Raw genomic sequence first — 27885 nt, forward strand, 5'->3', positions numbered from 1 at the left:
TAACGGACCAGTTTTCTTTAAATACGATGTACTGAAACATTATAAAGAGGTATATAGGTAGATAAAATACTAATCTATAGATATAAAACACATTTGATGATACATCTATGTGTTTAAAGTTGATTTTGACCGTCCGGACCAAGTCGGACCCAACACAAGCCAAACACTTTTGATAGAGACTATGTTGAGAATGTAGAGGGAAAAGGGCTTCACTTTGAGCACCTTGTTTTCTTTAAATACAGCGAACCGAGACACTTTAAAGTGGTATATCGGTTAATATTATACTCGTTTATAGATGTGAATACATTTGAATATACATCTGTGAGCTTTAAGTTGATTTTGACAGCCCGGGCAGAGTCGGACCCAACACTTCTGACAGAGATTTTCTTAAGAAAATACAGGAAAAGTGTTTGACTTTAACGGACCAGTTTTCTTTACATACGATGTACTGAAACATTATAAAGTGGTATATAGGTAGATAAAATACTAATCTATAGATGTAAACACATTTGATGATACATCTATGTGTTTAAAGTAGATTTTGACAGCCCAGACCAAGTAGGACCTAACACAAGCCAAACACTTCTGATAGAGACTATGTCTAGGATGTAGAGGGAAAAGGGCTTCACTTTGAGCACCTTGTTTTCTTTAAGTACAGCCATCTGAGACTCTATAAAGTGGTATTTAGGTGGATATAATACTAATCTATAGATGTGAATCCATTTGATGATATATCTGTAAGGTTTAAGTTGATTTCGACAGCCCGGGCCAAGTCGGACCGAACACTTTTAACAGGGATTTTCTTAATAAAATACAGTAAAAGTGCTTGACTTTAACGGTCCAGTTGTCTTTGAATGCGATATACTGTGACATTATAAAGTGGTGTATAGGTAGATATAACACTAGTCTATAGATATAAATACATTTGAAGATACATATGTGTGTTTAAAGTAGATTTTGACCGTCCGGGCCAAGTCGGACCCAACACAAGCCAAACACTTTTGATAGAGACTATGTTGAGAATGTAGAGGGAAAAGGGCTTCACTTTGAGCACCTTGTTTTCGTTAAATACAGCGAACCGAGACACTTAAAAGTGGTATATAGGTTAATATTATACTCGTTTATAGATGTGAATACATTTGAATATACATCTGTGAGCTTTAAGTTGATTTTGACAGCGCGGGCCAAGTCGGACCCAACACTTCTGACAGAGATTTTCTTAAGAAAATACAGGAAAAGTGTTTGACTTTAACGGACCAGTTTTCTTTAAATACGATGTGCTGAAACATTATAAAGTGGTATATAGGTAGATAAAATACTAATCTATAGATATAAAACACATTTGATGATACATGTATGTGTTTAAAGTTTATTTTGAGAGCCCGGACCAAGTCGGACCGAACACTTCTAACAGGGATTTTCTTAAGAAAATACAGTAAGAATGCTTCACTTTGAGCCCCATGTTTTCTTTAAATACGATGTACCGTGACATTATAAAGTGGTATATAGATAGATTTAATACTAATCTATAGATGTAAACACATTTTAAGGTACATCTGTGCGTTTAAAGTAGATATTGACCGCCCGGGCCAAGTCGGACCCAACACAAGCCAAACACTTCTGATAGAGACTTTGTTCAGAATGTAGAGGGAAAAGGGCTTCACTTTGAGCCCCTTGTTTTCTTTAAATACGATGTACCGTGACATTATAAAGTGGTATATAGGCAGATTTAATATTAATCTATAGATGTAAACACATTTGAAGATAGATTTTTGTGTTTATAGAAGATTTTGACAGCCCGGACCAAGTCGGACCTAACACAAGCCAAACACTTCTGATGGAGGCTATGTTGAGAATGTAGAGGGAAAAGGGCTTCACTTTGAGCCCCTTGTTTTCTTAAAATACGATGTACCGTGACATTATAAAGTGGTATATAGGCAGATTTAATATTAATCTATAGATGTAAACACATTTGAAGATAGATTTTTGTGTTTATAGAAGATTTTGACAGCCCGGACCAAGTCGGACCTAACACAAGCCAAACACTTCTGATGGAGGCTATGTTGAGAATGTAGAGGGAAAAAGGCTTCAATTTGAGCACCTTGTTTTCTTTAAATACAGCGAACTGAGACACTATATAGTTGTATATACGTAGATATAATGCTAGTCTATAGATTTAAAGACATTTGATGATACATTTGTGTGTTTAAAGTGCATTTTGACAGCCCGGGCCAAGTCGGACCCAACACAAGCCAAACACTTCTGATAGAGACCATGTCTAGGATGTAGAGGGAAAAGGGCTTCACTTTGAGCACCTTGTTTTCTTTAAAGACGATGTACTGATATATTATAAAGTGGTATATAGGTAGATATAACACTGATCTATAGATGTAAACACATTTGATTATACTTCTATGTGTTTAAAGTTGATTTTGACAGCCCGGGCCAAGTCGGACCCAACACAAGCCAAACACTTTTTATAGAGACTATGTTGAGAATGAAGAGGGAAAAGGGCTTCACTTTAAGCACCTTGTTTTCTTTAAATACAGCGACCTGAGACAATATAAAGTTGTATATAGGTAGATATAGTGCTAGTCTATAGATTTAAAGACATTTGATGATACATTTGCGTGTTTAAAGTGAATTTTGACAGCCCGGGCCAAGTCGGACCCAACACAAGCCAAACACTTTTTATAGAGACTATGTTGAGAATGTAGAGGGGAAAAGGCTTCACTTTGAGCTCTGTGTTTTCTTTTACTACTGAAATATGAGACAATAAAGTGGTATATAATTAGATATAATACTAATCTTTAGATATAAAGAATCTTAGGAACTTGAGAAGTGCTTGGACAGTTATTTACACGTGTCGTGTCAGTCCTTTGACATTCGCGAATATCCACTTCCAGAAAACATCCTGTGTTGGTTTAACACGAATTAGTAAAGGTTAATTAGGGATGCCCAACACGTTAATTAATGAAAGAAGAGAATTCAAAACACTGTCGTTTCCTGCCCAGGACATCACACCCCTACACGCCAAGGTCGGTGAGAAGCATTCTAATCAAAGAATACACACAGTCAATACACAGTCATCTCGGCTTGGACACTCGCCCCGTGCAGACGTGTCCTTCCAAGCTCGCTGCCCACGCGCAACTATGAGAGACATCGCTCTGTCGCTACCGAGGGAGCTAGTTGCCATCCTGGAGCCCTTGTTGGCTTTCAGGGTTGGGGACTACTCCCTCAGGACTTCCTACAAGTCCAACTCCTCCACCCTCTCCATCTCCTTTGACTTAGGTCAAAGGAAAAGGCCTCTGGTCAAACCTCCGGCCAAGACCAAGCCTAAGGAGAAAACCACCCCGGCCCCTATCCCTGCTGCACCACGCCCGGTACAGAAGGCCAGGCCGCCCAAAGTGAAGAAGGCTCCACCAGTCGCCGCCATGGAGATCCAGGAGAGCCTACCCACCAACCCTCCGCCCCCAACAGCAGCATTGGAACTCGCTCCCCTCGAATCCAGAGGGGAGGAGCCCTTTCGCACGCCTGTAGGGACAGGACACGGAAGGAAGAAGAGAAAGAGGAAAAGTATCTTCTCCCCTGACTCCCCACCCCCCCCCCCCCCCCCCCCCCCCCCCCCATCACCACCTACAAGCAAGACCACGGAAACACAGACCGCCGTAACACCAGGCCCCTCCCTCAACACCAGCCAAGTCCAAACCGACCCGGTTCCGGAACCAGTTGTTGAGGAAGACGTCCGTGTCGACCTTGCCCAGAAGGCCAGCCTCATCCTGGAGCAGCACAAGGTCCACCCTATCCCCTGCTACCAGCATGAGAGCGGCAAGGTATACCCCAGCAACCGCCCACGCCCACCCCTGGTGCTGGTGCAGTACTGGGGAGAAGAGAGATTTGAACATGAAATCCACAGCTACCAGGATCTCTCGGATTTCCTGGTCGACTGCGATCTTCAAGTCAGCCCCCTCTGCATCACCAACGCCGCCGCCCGCCTCACCACCGCACTGTTCCAAGCTCTCCCTCCAGGGGAGCTTGACCTAGACAGGAGGCTCCTGGCTGGGGATAAACAGTAAGCTCCAGCTTCCACCACCACCCTTCCCACGCCTGACACCCCACCCCCCCCCCCCCCCCCCCCCCCCACATCATCAGTTTATTACATTGTTGAAGGTGCATTTTTATTCAAACTCAATTAAATGAGCAAAACTATACGTTTGTGGACATTGGAGATCTGCCTAGATATGCGCGTTTCGTTTTATTATTCTGCAATCCATTTTTAGGATTACCCGCTGGCCCGGCCCGGCCCGACTTTTCTTGGCCCGACTTTTAGGCAATCCCCCCACTGACGAGTGCACGCCTGACCTGTGACCTCGTTGCAACCCTCGTGATGCCGAAGGGAGAGGTGTAGGAAATGTGTGCTCCAGCCCAGCGCAGAGCTCGCGACACACTGTATACTGATGTATACAGTATATTGCAGTAGATATACTGTATACTGCATGTGATACATATTTGCGGAAATGTTACAACTTTCAAGATTCAAGATCCAATTTGCATATATTTCATATACAACAGACCGCCGTCATATATCACTGGAATACTGCTGAGAGCGGCGTTAAAACAAATTGTTTTCATAATGGAGCGCTGCAGTCATTTAAAATAGAACCGTATACATATGTACATGTAGTACCAACTCACTCTATTTGTTTCGAATATTCAGCAGAAAATATATTATTAACCAGGTCTTTGGGAAAAGATATCAGATTTTTATAAGCAGCCACATAGGGATGATAAAGGACCCCTCGCTGATTAGGTTCTTGTTTACTTAAGAGCAGAGTTGGCCATGTTAGATGATATAACCAAAATCCAGGCGCTCCGGCGGGGGGCAAGCTGGTCTTGTTAGTGTATGGTATGAGCTGTGACGTTGACCCAAGAGAATACTGTAAAACATGAGACCAACTCAAGTCTATAATGATTGGGAAAGTCTAGATTTCCACAGCTCTGGCCTGAAATTAAGAATTGTTCTATGCTCCATTTTAATTGTATTATTTTCATTTTGTAGACATGGATGGACCAACCAGGAAAGAAATTGATGGAATATTAATATCACATGTTACCACTGATCCAGTTAAATTCATCACACAATAATAAATTAGTATTTGACATTACGGCATTTGATTATTAGGGCATAATCATGTACAATGTACATGTTCACTGTAGTAATGTACACACCAGTCAACTTGATTATAATTTTTATCAAAGTGTAGCGCGGCATCAACGATTACTTTATGATATCCTCACTTGTCATCGATGTATTGACATCGAACAATGGACGGCAATTCGAAATTCTTATGGATAGCTTCAATAGGGATAGCGCCGGTGTCAGTACAATTTTCCTAGTTAAAATAAGTATCTACAAAATATAATCTGAAGCAGACAAGAACAATATTTTTTTATTAATGCTTACTTTCATGGATAGAATTAAGGCAATCTAGGCTTGCCAAATCGTTCTAGACTTGAGCTGGATTCCTTTTAAATTTATTCTGTATGGTCTGGGAGACGAACGGGCGTCAGTATCGCATGGAGAACTGGGACAGCCTTAATCAGTGTAATCGGATATGTTGTGGAGTTTCGGTTTTGGGCTGTTTGCTGAATATATAGAATTGCGAGTTATGTATACTCTGTATTCTTTCGTCATGGTAGCATATATATTTTCTATGTTGCTTTTTGAATTAACCACAAATAATGAGAACTACAATGTAAACCTCTCTCTGGAGATATGCAATAATACTACTGAAGGGCATATGAGAAAAATGAAACAAGCCTTGTTCAACAGGTTCAGACTCAAATTTCTATCCCACTTGGGCTCCTTTTAAATTTAAATATAATTTCTCGTGTCGATATGTGTCAGAAGAAATGAAATATTACAGCACTTGTGAATAGGTTATATGCGCATGTCAGCGTCGATCCTATAATATCCTTTTATGCAAAATACATATATACTGATGAATTAAGGTAGTAATACTACGAAAATATATGTCAAGATGCATACATCAGTATCATCTCGTGATCGTAATTCGTGCTTTGAGCCCCTTTTCTACCGGAGATTCTGGGGTGTTACATCACACCAGAAAGCCAGGTCCAAATTCAAGTCATAATTTCATGGTCCGTCTTGTATGTTGGAAACCAATATCGCAATATGGCTAAATATTGCTGAACGTAGTATTAACCCGATTACTCACATAATTATGCCATTTTCTACAGTCATCTACGAATACTATCTTTAAGGAGGTATATCTGTATCATCCAAATGTCCATACATATATGTCCACATTTATATGTATAAAGCAAGTCGTCCTGCACTCTTCCTTAAAAGATAAATGTTCAGCATTTCCTCTGTATGGATTTATATAATGTAATATCGTTTTAATGTAATGCTGATGCAGTAAACGTACCACAGACCTAACATCTAATTTCTGAAATGAACATATTTTACAGAAAAAAAACAGTTGTTTAAACAATACTTATGAAATATAAGAACAATGAGCCAAGAGCCAAATATTGGGCTGTGTTGGACATATTTGTTTCGGGGTCTTATGACAGACAAACCTGATGCCTTTAAGTATAAAGATAAGTAAGTATAGATGTTGTACATATTCAAATATGTTCGTGATTAACCCAACCTTGAAAAATATTGAAAGATGAGTGGTAACTATTTATGCCATTATTTCAAATTAGAATGAGAGCATATCAGGAAAGCATGGTACTTTAAAATACATATCTTGTTAACCCAATATTCTTTTTTAAGTAAGAGCAGCATGTATATCGAGAGTATAGGTTTGGTGCGTGACTTATCACACAGTACTTTCAGAAAGTGTGCATATTCTGTTTATCGGTAATAAATAACATAAGACGATTCATACGGGTAAATACGATTTACTTCAGAACTAGTATAGATTATTTAAGGTTAGGGGGAAATGTATGTAATTAACAGAACTTTGGCCGGGTTTGAAGGATTTGGGTCCTGGCTTGGGCTTTGTGTTGGACGTGTAGACGGCATTTCCAGGTTTGACGTATCAATGACAAAAATGATGTCAGATGCAATTTTCTGTCTTTTCGGGTGAACAATTGGCTTGCCTTTGGATGTGTTTGTGGCGGGTGCAACTAGTGGATCGGAATGAGCTCGCGTTTTTGCGAGCATCCAATGTCGTCATTTATTATGATGAATCATGAAACATGCTCCTGATGTTGTCGCAATGGTGCAGTTGGCGCTACTTTTGGCAAGGGTTTCTCATGATAATGGAAATGCTTATGTCGCTTTTGTTGACCGATATAATGTTAGTGTATATGGTCATGTAATTAAGAAACAAACGACGAGTGGGAGTTGTTTATTGTACGATAAACAACGACCGAGACTCGTTTATTTCTATATGAGATATCAACATTACGTACAGCCTCTTTTAGGGTGTTAAATTAGGAAAAAATACACGCTTTACAATATTTACCCGTACTTAAATAATGATGATTTCTTGAATAGAATCCGACAGCGGCCATGCTAGATAAATCCATTTTAGGATTTGAGTTTGGTCCCGCATATTCTCACAATTTTCTCGTCAATCATCTGTACCTTTTCTCCCAATACCGATTGTCATATCACTCTCATTTTCGGATTCTCCAGCAACATTTATTGGGAACAACTCACTAGACACATACCTCTCAAAAATAAGGTCAAATTTACAAATTTTACTTTTCAAGTTGCGAGTGCATGTTCGAATCTCAATAAATGACGTCATGATAGAACAATGTTTTATCGTGAAATAAATATCGCTTCCTTCTTTGTTCTTTGTGATTTATCGCGTAGCTATCTTATATCATCAAATGCCAATTTCTAATTGCTTTATCATGACGTATCCGTGTCATGTAGCAATAACATACACAAATATCGTTGACTTCGACGTTGAATAGTGTCATGAAATCTGATTATCCTCTTGTGTGCAATATTTCTGGTTAATAAATCTAACATATTCTTACTTTAAGAATAGCGACTATACATTATTATATATCCCTTATCAGGTCTCTGTAACATTTGCAAAATGATACAAATATAAAAATACAACTGAACCTAAATGTAATGTTTTAATATCCTTACATTGCTGAGTGCAGCATTTAACAACAAACAAACAAAACATAATATAATTAAGAATTATGTTAACAATTCCGATGCTAAAAATAATCTCACAATCTCCATTCCTCTTCTCTCTCTCTCTCTCTCTCTCTCTCTCTCTCTCTCTCTTTCTCTTTTTTTTTAATAATCTGAAGGAATAATAATGGCAATACTATCATAATTATCATCATTATTTATGTTACTTATCCTCAAGTGAAGTAGTCCTTCACACTATACATTCAGTGAAGAAGCCCATGAACATATGAACTATGTAACATACATTCATGGAAATTAGATGAACAGTTGAAGTAAGCAAATGATATTATTCGGTCGAACGTCTATCAGCCATCTATTCTATTCATGAAGAACATTTCACGTGGGACCAACAGAGGGAATTATGACTATCGACTTGCTAATTATATTTTATATTCATGCCAGCTCAAACGATCTATTGGCTTGATTTATTGTTATGGTATCCACAAAATAAGTAGGATCCGATTTTTTCCGTTTTTGTTGAAATAAAACTGAATAATATTTGCTGTTTACATATCAAAGTTTGCCAAATTGTTACAAAATGTTTGCCCACAGCAAGGCTACGTATCCCCAACATATTGTGCTAGGCACAGTACCACTGGACTGAGGGAGGGCGGTATTCCTCCTTGTGGGTCACCTGCTTGGCAATATGGGACGGGAAAACTGCAGGGGGTGAGGGCAGTTAAGTTGATGGTACTAACAGATAAGAGAGATCATTTTACAAATGTGAAACCTCAGTCCACAAAGGAAGAGGCGAAAGCTGAAACTTGGTAAGGTTTACCTAACAAAGGCAGTTATTTCTAGTTTCTTACTGACTCTCGAAGATACATTTAATAAAACAATTAATGCGTGTGTGTGTGTGTGCGTGTGTGTGTGTGTGAGTGTGTGTGTGTGTGTGTGTGTGTGTGTGTGTGTGTGTGTGTGTGTGTGTGTGTGTGTGTGTGTGTGTGTGTGTGTGAGGTAGAAGAAGAATTGTACACCATAAAAATGGCTACGTATGTAGTTGGGGTAGATATGTTGAATGCCCGGCCAGTATGACCTTTGAGTCACTACAGTTTCAGTAATTAAAATGCGTAAAACAGTATTTGAGTGAAAGAAAACACTATAAGTGAGTGAAACAAAAGACCTCAGTACACGCACACCCAGTCCCCCAACCCCAAGTCTGCATGTATCAATACTCATCCTCAACCACTTAACTTACTCACACAATCATCTGACAACATGTTCGCCAACCCTCGTATCACATTCTTCTTTCCCCACCATTATGTCTACGTCAGCCATCATGGATCCATGCGCATGCTTTCATACATAATCCATCCTCCCACCATTCCCCAACATCCATAGAACTATAACTATATTCGCCCTCATGTATCGGTATTCGTGCTTTCATACATACATACACCCCCCTACCATTCCCCTACATCCATCGCAGTATAACTATGACTATAACCGCCTTCGTGCATCCGCACTTATGTTCACATTGTATTGCATATGCAACGAATTACACGTTTAACATATCGTAAATATTTTACAACATGTACATATTATATATCAGCAAACAGAGATTATTATAACGTAATAGATTTCATCCGTCAAAACATCACAGAAAGAGGGGCAGCCTGGAATTTTACAATGGCATCTGAATGCACTAAGACGTTCAACTGGTCAGGAGGTGAGAGTTGCGGAAGATTACGGTAAACTTCAGTTACAGATCTCCATTACGAATATCTAAAGTATGAATAAAGATCACAGCTTGCTATGACGTGTACTTCATGCCTGCGGAATTAGCAATGTCCTTAGCTCTAAATTGTATGTCTAAATGCTTATGTAGACAAAGACCCAAATGTATATAGGCATGACCATATTATATTCTACGCAAATATCACCACATTTAAAAACAAAGCTAGATTGAGTCTTTGAAGGGCATTAAGAACTGATACACGCAAGGAAAACTATTTATGGATGTCAACGGAGGAACACTGCGTTTCGGAATATATACTTTCTCCTTCATCAGGTGCATATTATTAAATGCTATGAGGCAGAGAACATATATTTGTACCTGTAAGAACAACAAAAGTAAAAAGATAGCAAAGAAGGGAACGCAACAAGGGAAGCCAACAAATAACTGGCATGGCGCTGATTACCCCGCCTCCCGTTTGCCCATTGTCCATTTCCCATTACCAATCATTCATAAGTTAAGTTTTGGCTTTAATTTGTCCATTGATAATCAACCATCAACGTCTATTATCTCCACCCTAAAAATATGTAGTTTACTGAGAAAGCGGTATCCAAATATAATGTGTGTTACTGTTGACCACTTTCTTAAAGGCATTGTTGGTTCAAAGCCTTCGGTCATAGAAGCCGTGCCATTTTTCTCTTGTCAGAGGAGTACACAAAGTATACGTCATCTGGACTAACATTTTTGGTTCGGTGGCTGGGTTAGATCGCCAATTTTGTGTTCTGGCGAATGGGTGCCTCACTCACAGTGTGGGTTCAAATCCCGGACGGGACTCAACCCAAGAAAGTACGAGAATCTGTACTTAACTCAGAAAGTGTTATCCCAATTATAACATTTGTTGTCAAGAAAACACAATAAATGTATATTCGGCTTTGGATGGGTAATGATATCACAGAGATATACGGAAATTGATGATGACTTGGAGGAGCTTCGTAACGCACGTCTTCTCAATTCAGGGATTGGTAAATCCAAATATGTGTGTGCGCGTGCATGCGTACGTGCGTGCGTGCTTGCGTGCGTAAATGTGGGCCTGTTGGATGTTACATAAAACATTCATCTTGAGCGGGATGGTAGTTTGAGTTGGATTAGCATGTTAACTATATGATCTTCTTTAGGCAGAGAATGCCGCGCATGAATGTATTGATGAAATTCCTAGGTACATGGGTCCTTTTCGTCCCCAGGAATACCCACAGTGGAGACTTCAATGGGGATAGGGTGTACACAATGTGCTACCTGGTAGATTGTGTGTCATCAGACCGGACAACGTTGGTCTTTGACTGATTGTGGCGTAAAACACACTTATTCATTTACTTATATCGGAAATTGAATGTTCATCTTAATTGTTATTGTTGAACATGAAATATATTTTTAAAGAAATAAAACAGTGACATAATAACTACAATTTTATGTGAGCGCGAGTAGCTTTTTTGGAATGAGATGAATAAGTCTTATAAAGTTGTAAGCTTCTTCACAACCGTGTAACTATGAATTGACTTTATTGGGTAATCAAAAAAGAGATAGGACCTAAAATAGCCAAATTTCATACGATTTCACTTGTCCGCCATCTTGGATGCAAAGGCGAAAACATTTCAGCGCGTTTGAAGCCACTGAGAATGCCCCCTGCAGAGTTGGACGAACATTCTGCGGTGGCGCGGCTGAGTTGACCAGAGGCTATGAGCAGTATTTCCTGCCGAGGTTATTTAGGTCAGTTGTGTGTGTGTGTGTGTGTGTGTGTGTGTGTGTGTGTGTGTGTGTGTGTGTGTGTGCGTGCGTGCGTGCGTGCGTGCGTGCGTGTGTGTGTGTGTGTGCGTGCGTGCGTGCGTGCGTGCGTGTGTGGGGGGGGGGGTGAGATTGGGGGGATAGATGATAGATTTAGCAACTTGTAAGGTCATCTTGAGTGGGAGGGTTTTCGCAGATGGATTAGCATATGAACTATGATTCTCTTTAGGCAGAAAATGAGGATCCACGATGTTCGACCTGGTAGAAGTGTGTTATCAAACCTCACATCATTGGTTTTTTGACTGACTGTAGCGTCAAAACAAACTCATTCATTTACTTGAACTGAATGTTCATCTTAACTGTTATGGATAGTCACGGAGCAATGATACAGAGAACAGGGTGTCATTAGATAGAAATAAACTAAGTAATAATAGGATTACCAGAAAAACGGGGCTTTACACACAAGCCAATAAACTTCGCTCATTAACACCAGAGTAAGTCAGTACAAGATTGAAAACTGCCCCATAATTATGTATGACATGCTTGTCGGGTATTGCTACATATATATGTGAAAACAAAGTTATTAAAATGAAGAGCAAAACTATTGAAAGTTAACAATAAACGTGTATACGTGTTATATCGTCACTGCAAAAATAATGATTGTTTGTCTTTAGTATTAACATTCAAATACGTTATATCTGTATTAGCAATATTGTCTTTGTTCCACCGGTGAGTACTATCTCGTAGTATAATTGAATTTCTGAAGACATCACGATACAGTTTTTACGATGCATCACGTCTGCACTAGCGCTTGATAACAGCCTTGTGTTTGGGTGTTTCAGTGGTAAAAATCGCTGCTCTTGATATTGTTGATTAAACTTTGATACTATGAACAATATAATGTTATGTGAGAGGTTGACTTTAGAACGGTAACATACTAATAGTATATAGGATGACATAAACAGAACAATGAGAAGTTCGTTCAGATTAGTGTATAGGCAACATTTAATAATTAAAATAATTACATTCAACAACTCCCCTTTTAAGTCCATTTTCCTGACTTATAAGTAAATGCAAGAACAATCGGCCGGAATACAATGTATAGTTCTTGTCCACTTCCATATGACTATATAGCATACAATAAGCTATCGGGTCCCGTTTAGATCGGTTTGGGTGGCAGCCTAGATAGCCATAGAATAGTTTCATCTTGGAATCTCCCATATCACGGGGGATCCTCTTCAATTTAAATGGAGTTACTCGTTACGATTCCGAACCTTCACGTGACTGTGTTTATGAAACATTGTCAAATAGTGGTGATATTAAATCTAGGAAACAATACGCGAAATCGCGCATGCACAGAACGGAAAATTTGGTCAAGGCATTAAGTAATCCGCATGCGCAGAACGATTGATTTCAGTACTTCCGCTTAGCGCTTCGAGTGCAGCGTCAAACGCGGGCCTGTAATCTAACACGCGGGGACTGACCAATGAAATCTGAGAAGTAGAAACACCGGTAGACGCTGTTGCTTGATTAACAATGTCAATCAAGAAAGGGAGGAGCTTAACGCTATCGTTCTCTCACAGTAAATTCCGATGTCAAATAACGACGTTATTTGGACGGAAAAACGATGGTTTGAAAACGTCCAAATAACGTCGTTTTTCCGTCCAATGACCATATACGAAAAAAACGATGTTTTCGTGTTTGCAGTGTAATTGGAGATTAGTGGTGCAGTGGACCATAAACTTTGTAATTTTAAGCTGTAGAAGTTTTGGCATGTAGAAGTTTTGGGAGGACACCTATAAACCAGATGTGCGTGACCTCCAATCAGTGGTTTGATAGCATGAAGTTTGTTCAGAGTCTTGGTATTCCAGCTTTTTTGCCAATGATCATTCACATGCATATTGTCTGATCGAAGGTTTTAGATCAGAATATGGGAAGTTTGTGTTTGAAGTTGGTTTATTAAGAGAGGCTTTTGCCGAAGAATCTGTTTTACAGTTGCCACTGATGCCAAAATGACTGGGCAGCCAACAAAAAATTATATCTTTTCCAGCTACAGATACATTGAGATGACACCTTAAAATTTCAGCTAAAAATGGATGGTCCACTTTTCGATTTTTGATTGCCTGTAAACAAGATAAATTGTCAGATAATATGAGAAGACTGTTCAATATATTGCAAAGCTAATAATATAGCTTCTGCCGTAAATATCGAACTTCCGTGAGTTATACGTATAGACACTGTACAATTGTTAGCAACAGCTGCAGCAGACACCTTTTCACCATCTTTTGAACCACCAGTGTAGATACTGGTATAAGAGGAATATCGGTTCTTCCGTTCATGAAATTCTTGATGATAAAAAAATTGATTAGTGTCAGACTTCTTCAGGTTCGCCAATTGTAAATTATCATCAGGTTGTATAGATTGCCAAGGAGGCATTTCTGACATTTTTGTATTCGGCAATGGCAGAGAGATTTAAATGCGCATCCTTCATATGGGATTGCATGCGAATGCCAAGTGGTGGGATTGTGTTTGGATTTCTGATATATAAAAGCTGTTATGGAGCATAGACGATATTGTTAAATGCTGGATTAGACGGATTGGAGTGAAGTTTAGTGACATATTGTAATGCCAGTTTTATTCGTCTTAGGCTAAGACTGGGTTCATTGGCTTCCACATATAGACTGTCAATTTGCGATGTCCTAAATGCCCCAAGACACAGCCGAAGTCCCTGATGGTGAATGTGTCAAGTACTCGAATGTATGATTTACGAGCTGAACCATAAATGAAGCATCCGTAATCAAGTTTAGACCTTATCAAAGTTCTATAGAGATGTTATAGTGTTTCTCTGTCACCACCCCACCTAGTATTTGACACTACCTTTAAAATGTCAAGCGCTTTCAAACATCTAGCTTTAAGATTTTTAATGTGAGGTATAAATGATAACTTTTGATCAAAGGTAATACCCCAAAACTTGGTTTCTTTGACCACTTTTATTGGAATATTATTTAAAGTCAATTTTGGATCTTTATGCAGTTTCGTTTGTTGCATAAATGAACATTAATTTTGGAAAATTAAAAACCATTTTCTAAGGCCAATTTTTGTATTTTATTGAGACAAAGTTGTAACTGTCTCTCAATGGTATGCATATTTGCACCACGGCATGAAACATTAAAATCGTCAACAAACAACCAACCATCAGTATTTTCACTTAAAACTTTAGCAAGACTGTTGATTTTTATGCTAAAAAGTGTCACTGATAAAATACTGCCCTGAGGGACCCCCATTTCCTCAGGCATACGGCCACGTATACCCATGTCGTGGAGATCTTTTTATATACCATACTTCAATGTGGTATCGTAAGCCTCCTCAAGATAAAAAAAGATCGACACAACATGCTGCTTGTTTACAACGCCATTCCGTACAAATGATTCCAATCGGACAAGATGATCGATGGTGCTCCTCTGGTGTCTAAAACCACACCGAATGTCTGTGATCAGATTCTTTGATTCAAGAAACCAAACGAGACGCCGGTTGATCATCCGTTCCATGGTTTTACAGAGACAACTTGTCAGAGCAATAGGTCTGTAATTAGAAGAACCTGTGTGATCCTTACCTGGTTTAGGCACAGGTGTTATAGTAGCCTCATGCCAGGAAGGAGGGAAGTTACCATTTTCCTATATACTATTAATTATATAAATATGGATAAAAGGGTTAAAAGAGAAGGCTCAGGAAAATTGATAATGTATGTCATCTGGCCCAGAAGCTGTATCATGAGTCTTGTTCAAAGCCTCTTGTAACTAAGTCAAGGAAAAGGAGTCATTGTAATCCTCTGAATTATCAGACCGAAAATTCAGAATTTTCCTTTCCTGCTGATAATGAAATTTTTGAAATTTTGGGTCAAAGTTAGCAGATGAGGAATTTTGGCTGAACGTTTCTGCCAACTTATTAGCAATATCCTGTTTTGATGTCAATACATCATGATGAGATTGTAGATGCTTAATATTGTTCTGAGACCCCTTTCCTTTTATCTTTCTTATCATATTCCATACTTTATTAAGGGGGTATGAGAATTTAATTTCGAAACATACTTTTGCCAGGTCGTACGTTTATTTTGTTTAATTGTTCTACGAGCCTTATTATAAATTCCTTATGTTTGGACTGGCTATTGATATAGTTTAGAGCAGTTAATATGGCATTTGATTCTGCTGTAAAAATTGAGGAGTCATCTGGTAACCTGGTTGATATAGTTCTAGATCCAATGATGGTTGCGCTGGCAACAGCACCTCCATCTTTGGATCCATCTGTAAATATTGATTTGTAACTGTTATATTCGCTTCTTAACTGATTATACTCTTGTTGATATTGTAGTTGGTTCGTGTCAGATTTCTTTAGTTTAGATAATGTAAGATCCACCTGTGGCTTTACCAATTGCCAAGGAGGAGAGGAAAGCAGACGGAAAGGAGATATATTTTCAAGGTTAATGTCAGCAGCAGAAATAAAAGGTTTAATTCTTATTCCGAGAGGCGGAATAAGAGATGACTTTTTACTAAACAGGTCCTCATAAAGGGGATGAAATACACAGCTGTATGCGGGGTTTGACTCATTAGAATATAACTTTGTGATATACTGTAACGAAAGTTTAAAACGGCGCTGTTTAAGAGATGGTTCGTCAGCCTCAATGTACAAACTGTCAATAGGGGAGGTTCGAAAAGATCCAAGACAGAGTCTTAGACCTTGATGATGGATTGTATCTAAAAGTTTAAGATTGCTTTTACAGGCTCCACCATAGATGATCGAGCCATAATCGAGCTTAAAACGGACAAGTGATCTATATAAGTGAAGGAGGGTCGTTTGATCCCCTCCCCACTTGGAGTTAGAAACAACCTTTAATAAGTCTAGTGCCTTCAGATATTTAGCTTTCAAATATTTAATATGTGGTAAAAACGTAAGGTGATGATCAAAAATTATTCCTAAAAATTTAGCTTCTTTTACGACTTTAATTGGAGTACCAGCTCGATGTAATTCTGGGTCCTTATGTGGTTTATATTTTCGACAGAAATGTATACAATTTGTTTTAGATTTAGAAAACTTGAATCCGTTCTGCTCTGCCCAAACATTGATTTTATTCAGACAAAGTTGCAACTGTCTTTCGATTGTGTGCATATTTTTACCCCGACATGATATATTAAAATCGTCAACAAATAACGACCCATCAACAGATTCACTTAAAACCTTAGCTAAACTATTTATCTTTATACTAAACAACGTTACTGATAATATGCTACCTTGTGGGACACCTTGATCTTGATCTTAAAAATCAGACAAAGTGGATCCCACACGAACCTGGAAATTTCTATCTGTTAAAAACTGAGATATAAAAGAAGGCAAACGGCCTCTCAGCCCCATCTCATGAAGATCTTTTAAAATTCAATGTTTCCAGGTCGTATGATATGATTTTTCTAGATCGAAAAATATAGATACGGTGTGTTGTTTATTGATAATAGCATTTTTAACAAATGATTCTAATCTAACTAAATGGTCAATAGTACTTCTATTTTTCCTGAAACCACATTGAATATTTGTTATTAGATTATTTGTTTCTAAGTACCATATTAATCTATTATTGACCATTCTTTCCATGGTTTTACAAACACAGCTAGTAAGCGATATTGGTCTATAATTTGAAGGATCAGTGTAATCCCGTCCAGGTTTTGGAATTGGAATGATAATAGCATTCCGCCATGACGAGGGGAAATTACCAGTTGTCCAGATATTATCGAATATATTTAATAGTGTTTCTAAACAGGATGCAGGTAAATGTTTAAGTAACTGATAATGGATATTATCAGCCCCTGTAGCAGTATCATGAGCTTGCCCTAAGGCAGTATTTAGCTCATGAATGGAGAAAACTTCATAATAATCTTCACCATTATCAGAGTTAAAATTAATTTGCTTTCTTTCTTGTTGATCTTTAAAATTCTGAATTTTTTGTACATAATTAGATAATGAAGAATGTTTAGCTAAAGTTTCTCCTAATTAATCTGCTATGTCAGATTTATCAGTTAGTAATGTGTCACCCTCTTTAAGATGGTGAACACTAGATTTGGAACCTTTACCTTTAATCCTTTGAATCATATTCCAAACTTTAGACATTGGTGTTCGGGAATTTATTTTAGTTACATAAATGCGCCAAGATTGGCGTTTATTTTGTTTGAAAGTACGACGAGCTTTTGCATTTAAAATTTTAAATTTATTTAGATTGTGGACAGTTGGGTGATGGCGGAAATATTTCTCAACCTTTTTTCTAGCTTTCCTAGCTTGTTTACAATCAGTGGTAAACCATGGTTTTCGTACATGTGGATTTGTAGAGGACTTTGGTATACATTCATCAGCAATTTCTTTTAAAACGTCAGAAAAAACTTAAATAGGATCAGCAATATCACTGAAACACTCAGGAATGAGCTTACTTTTGGATAATGTTTGAAATAAAGTCCAGTTAGCCTTTGTAAAATTCCATCTAGTTGAAGGTGTATTATCAGATGGATTGATTGCTTTGATAATAGTTGGGAAACGGTCACTTCCACAAAGATCATTGTGTACCGACCATTCAAATTCGTTGAGTAGATTGGCGTGAGTTATAGATAAATCTAGAGAAGAGTAGGTGCCCGTTGCAGGATGTAGGTAAGTGTTGGAGTCATCATTAAATATGCACAGGTCATTATTAGTGAGGAACTCTTCAATTATTTTACCTTTGTTGTTGGTGTGGGGACCACCCCAGAGTGGGTTGTGTCCGCACCTTTTTTGAGGGCGACAAGCTATGTGCCCTTGGATTGGTGTGTTCTGACACATTCATGTCTTCAAGTGATCCAAATTTATTGAATATTTTTATTTCATTTTCTGACCCCTTTGAGGTTCTGCCACTTTGATATTTCTTTGAAGCTTCTGACCGTGGTTTGCTTTTGCTTTTGACAACTTGTTTGACATTTGTTTCCGATTGATGTTTTGGACCCGACTGAGATGATGATTGTACCTGTGTGAGAGATGAGTCCTGATCACAGGATGATTGAATTTGAGGCGTGCTGGGAAGTGTCTCTGGCGTTTGAGTGGATTGTTCAGGTGAAAACAACTGTGGAGTATCAGTGTTCACCCATGTAAGATCAGTTTGGCAATTTATGGATTGAGTGTTGACTGGTAAAGTAGGACGTTTTGTGGTGGTTTCAGATGGTGATCTGGTGACAGATGCATACGTTTCTTTTAGTTCAGGATTTTGGATAAGTTTTTTAGCATCAGTAAAACTGATGTTTCTGGTGAATTTAATTGTGTTTACTTCCATCTGATATTTCCATACTGGACAATCCTTTGAGAAAGACGAATGGCTTCCGGCACAGTTGGCACACTTTTTATGGTTACTGTCACAATCTTCTGTTACATGTGTCTTCTCACCACAGTGAGAACATGTAACAGACAATGTGCAAGTATTGACACCATGACCATACCTTTGGCATTTAAAACATCTCAGAGGATTGGGAATGTAGACGTCAACAATGATATTGCAGTATCCTGCCTTTAATGATTTTGGAGCAGTAGGAGATGAAAAAGAGAACAGGTATGTATTGGTAGGAGAGGTCACATTGTTTTTACGGGCTGTGAAGCGTTTTACGAAAATAACACCTTGGTCTTTCATTTCTGAGACGATATCAATTTCATCCATGCCTGCAAACAATCTATCTCTGTCTCTCACAATACCTTTACTGGTATTGAGTGTACGGTGAGCAGAGACTGAAACCGGGACGCCTATAAAAGACTCAGTTGACATGAGGTTTGTCGCTTGCTGCCTTTTACTACATTCAATTAACAATGCACCTGAACGCAAGCGTTTAATGTTTTTGATGTCACCTGCAATACCATGTATACCTTTAGATACTGCGAAAGGGTTCAACTTTAAAGGTGTTTTATCTAAAGTCTCAATCACAATGAAACGTGGCCAGTAATCAATCGATTTAGACAGTCGTTGGTCATCATCAACTTCAAGTGGACGTTTTGTTTTTTTGGAGGGGGTTTCGTAATCCATGTTTAATTGTTATTGTTTCGTCACCCGAGCTCCCCACCCACCATGGAGTGCCACAAGGACAATGCTAATAACAAGTGGACCTCCAACTTGCAGCACCAAGGATACACGGGTGATATACTCAAGCAGAATAATTAAAACAGTAACTATTCCACCAGATTGGCCCATGAGCCACCGCCTTCTGGGCATAGGACTCTAGGCAAATTTCATAATTGAAATACATATATTTGAAACACATACATGTGAAATTCAAATAAGACAACAGTTGTAATAAACAAGGCCAAACCTCAAGTAAAATATAATTCTGAAATACAATTTGTGCAAATACAATTTGAATGCACAGGGCTCGGCATGACCAGCCGATTGATAAGACCGGGCCAATCTTACCACCCGTCTAGGCGAAGTAAGGGTCGAAATAGTGTGTTGGGCAAAGGAACACAGTTCCAGGAACCAGTGCCCTCAACTACCAGACTCCCGTCCTCCGCCCACACAGGGACGCAACCCACGGCAAACGGGCTGCCCACTTTGGTCGCCTCTTACGACCAGCAATGGGTTGCTGTGGAATTATTCAGCCCCGGTTCCACATGGGGGAAGAGCTATTAGCGCTACCCAGCACTCACCACGAGGAGGTTGCTCTTCACGAGCGCCAAACACTCTTTCAGACTTTTTCCTATCTTTTCTACAATCATCATTATACCATGGTGTTTTTACATGTGGATTTGTCGAGGTCTTGGGGGTGGTTTCTGTGGCTATGTTGATTAATTTATCCGAAAATGATCTGATCTGATCAGGATCATCAATAAAATTTTCAAAGGTCAATTCATCACTGCACATGGTACTAAAGGTTTGCCATTTAGTAATGGGTGGGTCTTTACAAGGAACGAGAGTTTTGAATATTGTTGGGAAATGATCACTCCCACACAGGTCATCATGTACTGACCATGAGAACTCACCCAAAAGAGACGTATCAGCAAAGGCTAAATCAAGATCTGAGTAAGTACCAGTCCCTGGATGTAAATACGTGTTGCTACCATCATTAAATAGACAGGTCATGCTTCTGGAGCAACTCTTCAAGTATTTTCCCTTTATGATTTTGATCACCCGAACCCCATAATGCGTTGTGACCATTAAGATCGCCCATAAGCGATAAGAGTATCTTAATCTGTTATCTGAAGTGCAGTGGATGGTGGTAAATACAGAGAACTTAAAGTAATAGCAATATGAAGAGTTAATTGTACTGCAACCGCCTGTAGGTTGGTATTTAGTGGTACAGCAATGTGTAATGTTCCTTGCCGAACGAGTACACTGGCACCACCCGGAGCCCGTTCTTTTACCATTGGTAACCTTCGCATATGAATGAAACATATAATATTGGTGGAAGTTAAGATTATCGCATTCTCATAAATATGTTTCTTGAAGACTAAAAGCAACGGGATTAAATTCTTTAGACAGAAGTTTAATCTCATCAAAATTCGCCCTAAGCCCTAAACAGTTCCATTGTATAATTGTGTTATTATGCATTATGGTGTAATGACAGATGACCGGTCACGGCCTTTTTTCTGAGGGTAATGGCTCCTGGATCGTGTGTTTTGTGGAGAAGACACATCCATGTCCTCAAACACATCAAACCTATGAAACATAGTAACAAGATCTCTATGACCCTTAGGGAGACGGTCTGATTTGCCTTTGTTTTTTTAGTAGTCAACATTTGGATTTGATTTCTTAGATTGTTTTGGGGTAGGTGTTTGAGAACTGGCAGTTTCTAAAACAGTTGCTGAATTAGCAGAAAGTGAAAGTTTTTCAGATGATTCCGTTGTGGTCCATGTGTAATCTGTCTGACATCCGACAGTTGTGCGTGAAACAGGCTGGGGAACAGGCCGTGAATTTGGTCGTGAAACAGCTGCAGAGTAAGATTTTCGAACACACTGTTCTTCATCTAAAACAATCTTCTTAGCATCCTGAAAGGAGATGTTCCGCTCATGTTTGACTTTTACAACCTTTGACTCACGTTTCCATATTGGACATTCTTTTGACGAGGAAACATGGTTACCGCCACAATTCACACATGAGGGATCTTTAACACACTGAGAACTGTCTGCACAATTGCCACCACTGCGATGACAAGCAGCCTGTTTGTCACATGTTCTGGAACCATGGCCATGATGTTGACACTTGTAGCATCTCAGTGGATTCGGTAGGTACATATAAACCTTGATACTACAATATCCTGCTCAAATTGAAGGTGGAAGAGTCGGAATACCAAAAGTAAACAGGTACGTATTGGTCTTGGTGACCTCACCATTTCACTTTGAAGTAAACCGTTTCATAGAGAGAACATTTTGGCCGTTGAGGTCTATCATCTTCATTCATATCAGCAAGGAATCTACCTCTTTCTCGTACTATTCCCTTGCTGCTATTCAGTGACCTATGCGGGGAAACCACAACGAGAACATTTGCCAGGGTCTTTATGGAAAGAAGGCTAACTGCTTGTGTGTGTCTCTTACATTTTATCAGCAAACACCCACTACGTCGTCTTTTGGGTGTCATCAACATCACCAGCTATGCCTTGTATAGCCTTCTCAACGGCAAATGGATTAAGCTTAAGAGATGAACCATCCAAAGCAGAAATGACCAGAAATCTGGGCCAGTTTCCAAAAGTGACAGGAGCCTGCGGACGAACGTCCTCCGTACCAAACCAATCATCTGAATCATGGGAACGTTTTTTCATAGGGGGTTCCATGTTGGTAGTGATTTTGTTTCACCCTCTTGGCTCCCAACTTACCATGGAGTATGAACAAGGACGATGCCATACACCTGTGGGCCTCCGACAGGCGACACCAAGGAGACCAAGAGGATATACTTAAGCAGAAGCATCAGAAACTGTTCCACCGGATTGGCCCATGAGCCACTGCCTTCTAGGCAAACATAGCAATGTTCTAGTAATTCTTGATTTTAATCAAATCAAATTAATCAGTAGAATAAATTGAAATGTAGCTCATGACCACCAAAATTGTGCAAATGAAATTAAACGCACAGGGCATGGCATGACCAGCCGATTGATAGGACCGGGCCCATCCAACCACCCGTGTAGGCAAAGTTGGGGTCAAAGTGCTGTGTTGGACTAAGGAACACTATTGCCGGTTCAATCGTCCTCAACACTTCCTCTGCCGACACAAAGGGCACAACCCACGGCAAACAGGTTGCCCAATTCGGTCGCCTTTCACGACCAGCAATGGGGTGCTGAGGACATACAATGTATTCTATCCCGGGTCCACACGGGGGAAGAGCCATTAGTGTTACCCAGCACTCACCACGGGGAGGTTGCTCTTCACGAGTGCCTGTGCTTGTTACAAACGACTATATGGATCAGCCGTCGGCCTCAGTGAATTCATAGTGTGTCATCGTGTCCTGATGGAGTGGATCGCTCATAGTAACAAGACCCCGTCACCTGTCCCAGAGTCGATTATGTCAAGGCATCTGCTACATTCAGTGTAACAGTGTATCAGGGATAAAATACAGTGTCACAGTGTATCAGGGATAAAATACAGTGTAACAGTGTAAAGGTGATAATGAACCAACAAACATCTCCGACATCTCCATCAATGCATATATTTTGTTTGTTTGTTGCTTAACGCCACACTCAGCTATATGACGGCGGTCTGTAAATAATAGAGTCAGGACCAGACAATCCAGTGATTGACATCATGAGCGTCGATCCGCGCAAATTGGATACGATGACATGCATCAACCAAGCCAGCGAGCCTGACCACCCTGACCCATTAGTCGCCTCTTACGACAAGTCGCCTTTTAAGGCAAGGGGGCACGGGTGGCCCAGTCGTCTAAGGCGCCGCGATTCGCTGTGCAGAGTTGCGTCCCTTGGGCACGCCAGAAACCTATGATTGTGGGTTCGAATCCCGGTTCGCCCCGATTATGTTTCTAGGTTTGTCGGCACCATACCCGTGCTCGTGGGTTTCACCGAATTGGTAAACGTCTAAGACCTGCATCACTTCGGGCTTTCCTCCCACATTAAGCTGACACGCAGTGATATAACTGGAATACTGTTAAAAGCGGCGTTAAACCCAACTCACTCACTCACTCACTCACTTTAAAGGCAAGCATTGGTTGCTGATGACCTACTCTATCCCAGTTTTCACGGGTCCTGACGTTTCAAGTATCTGGTCCTGGCAATATAGTCTCCGCGGTGGCGATATTTAAATATTCATTTTAGTCTCTCAGCCACTATTTGAGTCATTTCTAATGTAATATGCAATATCTGGTAAGTATTCGGTGTACCAACAAACAGAACTCTGTTGTAGTGTTTAGATATAATTGTTGCCCTACCATGTCAATCATTTTCAGCATAGATCTTACATTATTATTGTTTTATACTCATCTGAATCCACCTGAGTGATACTGTGAGTAAATGTTTCTGACAAATTTTCTCGATATTTGGATCCAATTTTAATATGGCGCACAGGGTAGCCGTATTGAAAATGTTGATTTCTTGTCTGTTTGAGGACTACAGATCATACTTGTCGTACGAAGTTAGGGACTTAATAGGGTACCTCGGACTTGGCTGATTGTGTGCCCAACGTTTACGTATTCCTATTAATTTAGTAAACTTCATTTCCGCCATCCACTGTTTGTTGTTTGTTGTTTAACGCTGCACTCAGCAATTTTCAAGCTATATGATGGCGGTCTGTGAATAATCGAGTCTGGACCAGACAGTCCATTAACTGACATCATGAGCATCGATCCACGCAATTTGGATACGATGCATGCATCAACCAAGTCACCGAGTCTGACTACACGATCCCGAAAGCCGCCTCACGACAAGCAAGGGTGGCTGAAGACTGATTCTAAACCGAAATCTTTACGGGATCATCGCTGAAAGCACTGTATTTGTGTAGCTGAAAGAATGTGTTTACAATTCAAAGAATGACAGAATTGTGTATATTAAATGTGTTTTCCAAATGACGATCCAATATTCAAAACAATCACCACAGTAGTTAGATTGAGTCATGATTTATTCCGGTATTAATGTGTAATTCAATAACCAGTGCTCAATGAGTTGAAACACATGATTTCAGATTGGTGTATATTAACATGAACAGAGACCCTAGTGTTGCATTTCAATCTTATGTGACTGACATTTCTAAATCTACAGTGGATTAAGGTGAACCATCAGATTAAACCGCTGGTGTAACAATATACAAGAACATACAGTATTCCACAGTATTTCGTTATCGGACTGAAGGAATTCGGAGAGGAAATCTGTCAAATGTTTGATTTGATTTGAAATTTGGTTGATTCAGCCAAGGCCTTAGTGAATCTCTCAGAACGTTTCATGGTAGACATGTGGATAAAATTTCTAAATTTGACGCGTCAGTGACAAAAGTTGTGACTTGTACCATGATGACTTGTACCACATGTTCTCATGTTTAGGCCGGTAAATAATTGACTTGCCTTTGGATGTTTTCGTGACGGGTGCCACCAATTGGGCAGGATACGCTCACCTTTTCGCGAACACCTGTTATCATCAAATTTTGACGGTGATTCATGCACACATGCTCATAATACTAGGTGGATTCGTACAATGGACTTTCAGTGAAGATTTCTTATGATCTTTTGTCGCCTTAGTGTAACAAACAACCCGTCTCATCAATAGTACCCAAACCTACTGTTATCCAATTTCTTGGCAGTGTAAACAGTACTTTTGATACTTGAATTCCTTTGAAATGATAGACCGTGGTCTTATTATCCACCATGTTTATCATTATGCACATATGTATGTAACAGGTTTATATTTCCCAAAACTATATTTGAAGAAGTACACAAGAGACAGTAATTCAAAGTTTTAATACACTAAATTTGTTTACAATGCTAACCATGCTTTCTTTATGTGACAGTTTTGAAGAAAGAATTCAGAGCCTTTCCATCAACCAAGCGGTCGAATACAGGCGACATGCAGCTACCTCTTCATTCAAACATATCCGGGATTTTAAATCCATCGCCAACTATAGGTATTCTGATTTTGAAATAACAACAATAAAGCCTGTGTATAAAGTTGGTGATGAAGTAAAGATTAAAGTCGTTATCAGGGATGGGTACAACAGAAGGAAACGTTATGGAGGTGACTACGTCAGAATGTGGATCAAGGATGTGGCAAAGGGATCATGTGCAAACGGAATTGTCACGGACAACCAAAATGGCACCTACACTGGAATCATAAAACTGCTTTTCGAGGGAAAAGTGAAGATAACTGTTAGTTTGGCTTCTCCAAAAGAAACTCTCGATGCTTTGTATTCAAATTTCAATGGCAAACGAATAAGTAAAATAAAAGCCCGCTACAGGAAAAATGGAATTTGGGAAGATACAATTTGTGGACCAGAAAAACACGTTCGAGAATATGGTGTTGTTTGTAACTACACCTCAAATAACTACGGCTTCCCCTGGTTCTGTGGTCGTCCATCGTCAGAGGGGTTATCATGCAGTGACTGGAAGCTGACGAGCTCATTTTTTTCTGAGTTGAATTACAAAGATATATATAAGAAGATGTTCAGGTAGGATGCAAATTTGAACAGGGGTGGTTTAGCTGGCATGTAGAGTGGAGTTGGAAGTAGTCTTGAATAATGCTAAATGTTGTTACATATGCCTTTTTAAAGCGTGTTTTCCTTCACTTCACATCTCAACTATATAATATAACTCAACACAGCCTTACTTTTACAGGTACAATAGACTACACAGGCATCTACGAAGCAAGTCCAACTTAGAAATCATCGTCTCTGGAGGTACGCCTTTTTACGATAAAACTGGTTCATTTTCCCGCAAAACCTAATATTCTAATTACTCAAGGACAATCACCAGCTTTACTTTTATCTATGATTTAAGTTCCCATGCATAAATCCATACTATTTTTCATAATTTGAGTATAGGAATTATCTGCAAGAAATGAAAGAAGGTATTTTCACATTTCACAGAGGACTCAATGGTTACAAGGGAGGATAATCTTGCCCCGTGTCACGCCCTTCCCCCTCGCCTGACATGGTCATCTCAATACCCTTCTGGTCATTTTCTGAACTGGACATGGCACGTTACACACTGCAGAAGCACCTTCCAAGACACCCCAAAGCGCTGGAATGAATGTCTCAAATTCAGAACCATGTGGCTATTTGGAGATTCCACCACCAGACAATTCCTCTCCTACATGATAAAATATCTCGATCTTCAGCTGGTGACAGAAAGGTGGACAACACAGTTTTGGCATCAGCCCTCATTAGCTAGACGTGAATTACATAATTACTCCATATTTTGGGGACCTCACTGCTTTCCCTTCCACAATGGAAAAACCTGGGAGAATCTGAGTGCATTAAAAGCCACTCATTCCTATATCGACGAAATACCCAGCAGATCACGAGATATCGTTGTTATTCATTTCTATAGTCATTTCATGGCATACCATCCTGATCTGTATCGACTGCATGTCCGAAGAACAAGCCAATCTGTAGCTGAACTTAAGAAACGTGCCCCGGACACGCTTGTGTTCGTTAAAGGTTATCATGCTTTCTACGACCAAGGGGCTATCATAGGTAGGACGGATGATATCTGGGGTGGCATTTATGACAAGATAATTGAGGAGGAGTTTACTAAGTTGAAGGATAGCGTCATATTTCTGAATATGTGGGACATGACAGTTGCATCTGAGAATGAGATGCAGCATCCAAATAAAACCATCATTCGAGCCATGGTGAATTATATGATGGGATTTGTAAAATGTTGAAATAAATTGGGATAATACTGAATCAATTAGTCTTCTTCGAGTTGTTACCATCGTTGTGATTCTGGTCCGGGGCAGAATAAGTCCCCAGCTACCTACGCATGTGCGAGGCTAAGTATCATATTTTATTTTATTTTTTATAAATAATTTTGACTTTATAAAATAGGACTAAACAACATATTTTGTGTATATTACTCAATAATTTGTGTACAGATATACGCCGGCCTTCAATCACAAGTTTTAGTTGATAAGCATTATGTGTTAAGCGTTAAAACTACATGAATGTTCCTTCCGAAAGTCTATATCAGTCGGTATTGATAATCGCCTGCCTTCATTCCCAATTACGTTTTAAGTTGCTGAGCGTTATGTGTTAATCGTTAAGACCACAT

At 39.5% G+C, this 27885-nt stretch overlaps 1 protein-coding gene across 1 annotated transcript in view; it reads left to right on the plus strand.

Moving 5' to 3' along the window:
* LOC124141494 (NXPE family member 4-like) overlaps positions 1-27516 on the plus strand; it is a 45418-nt gene extending 17902 nt beyond the window's left edge. The window contains exons 2-4 of the mRNA XM_046509533.2: positions 25629-26282; positions 26449-26510; positions 26700-27516. Of these exons, the coding sequence (XP_046365489.2) occupies positions 25629-26282; positions 26449-26510; positions 26700-27499 (1516 nt within the window). The 3' untranslated portion in view covers positions 27500-27516. The remainder of the gene's footprint in view (positions 1-25628; positions 26283-26448; positions 26511-26699) is intronic.
* Positions 27517-27885: the final 369 nt, after the last annotated feature.

The sequence above is a fragment of the Haliotis rufescens genome, unplaced genomic scaffold (assembly GCF_023055435.1).
Source record: "Haliotis rufescens isolate VD_foot unplaced genomic scaffold, xgHalRufe1.0.p SCAF_26, whole genome shotgun sequence".
Lineage (NCBI taxonomy): Eukaryota > Metazoa > Mollusca > Gastropoda > Lepetellida > Haliotidae > Haliotis > Haliotis rufescens.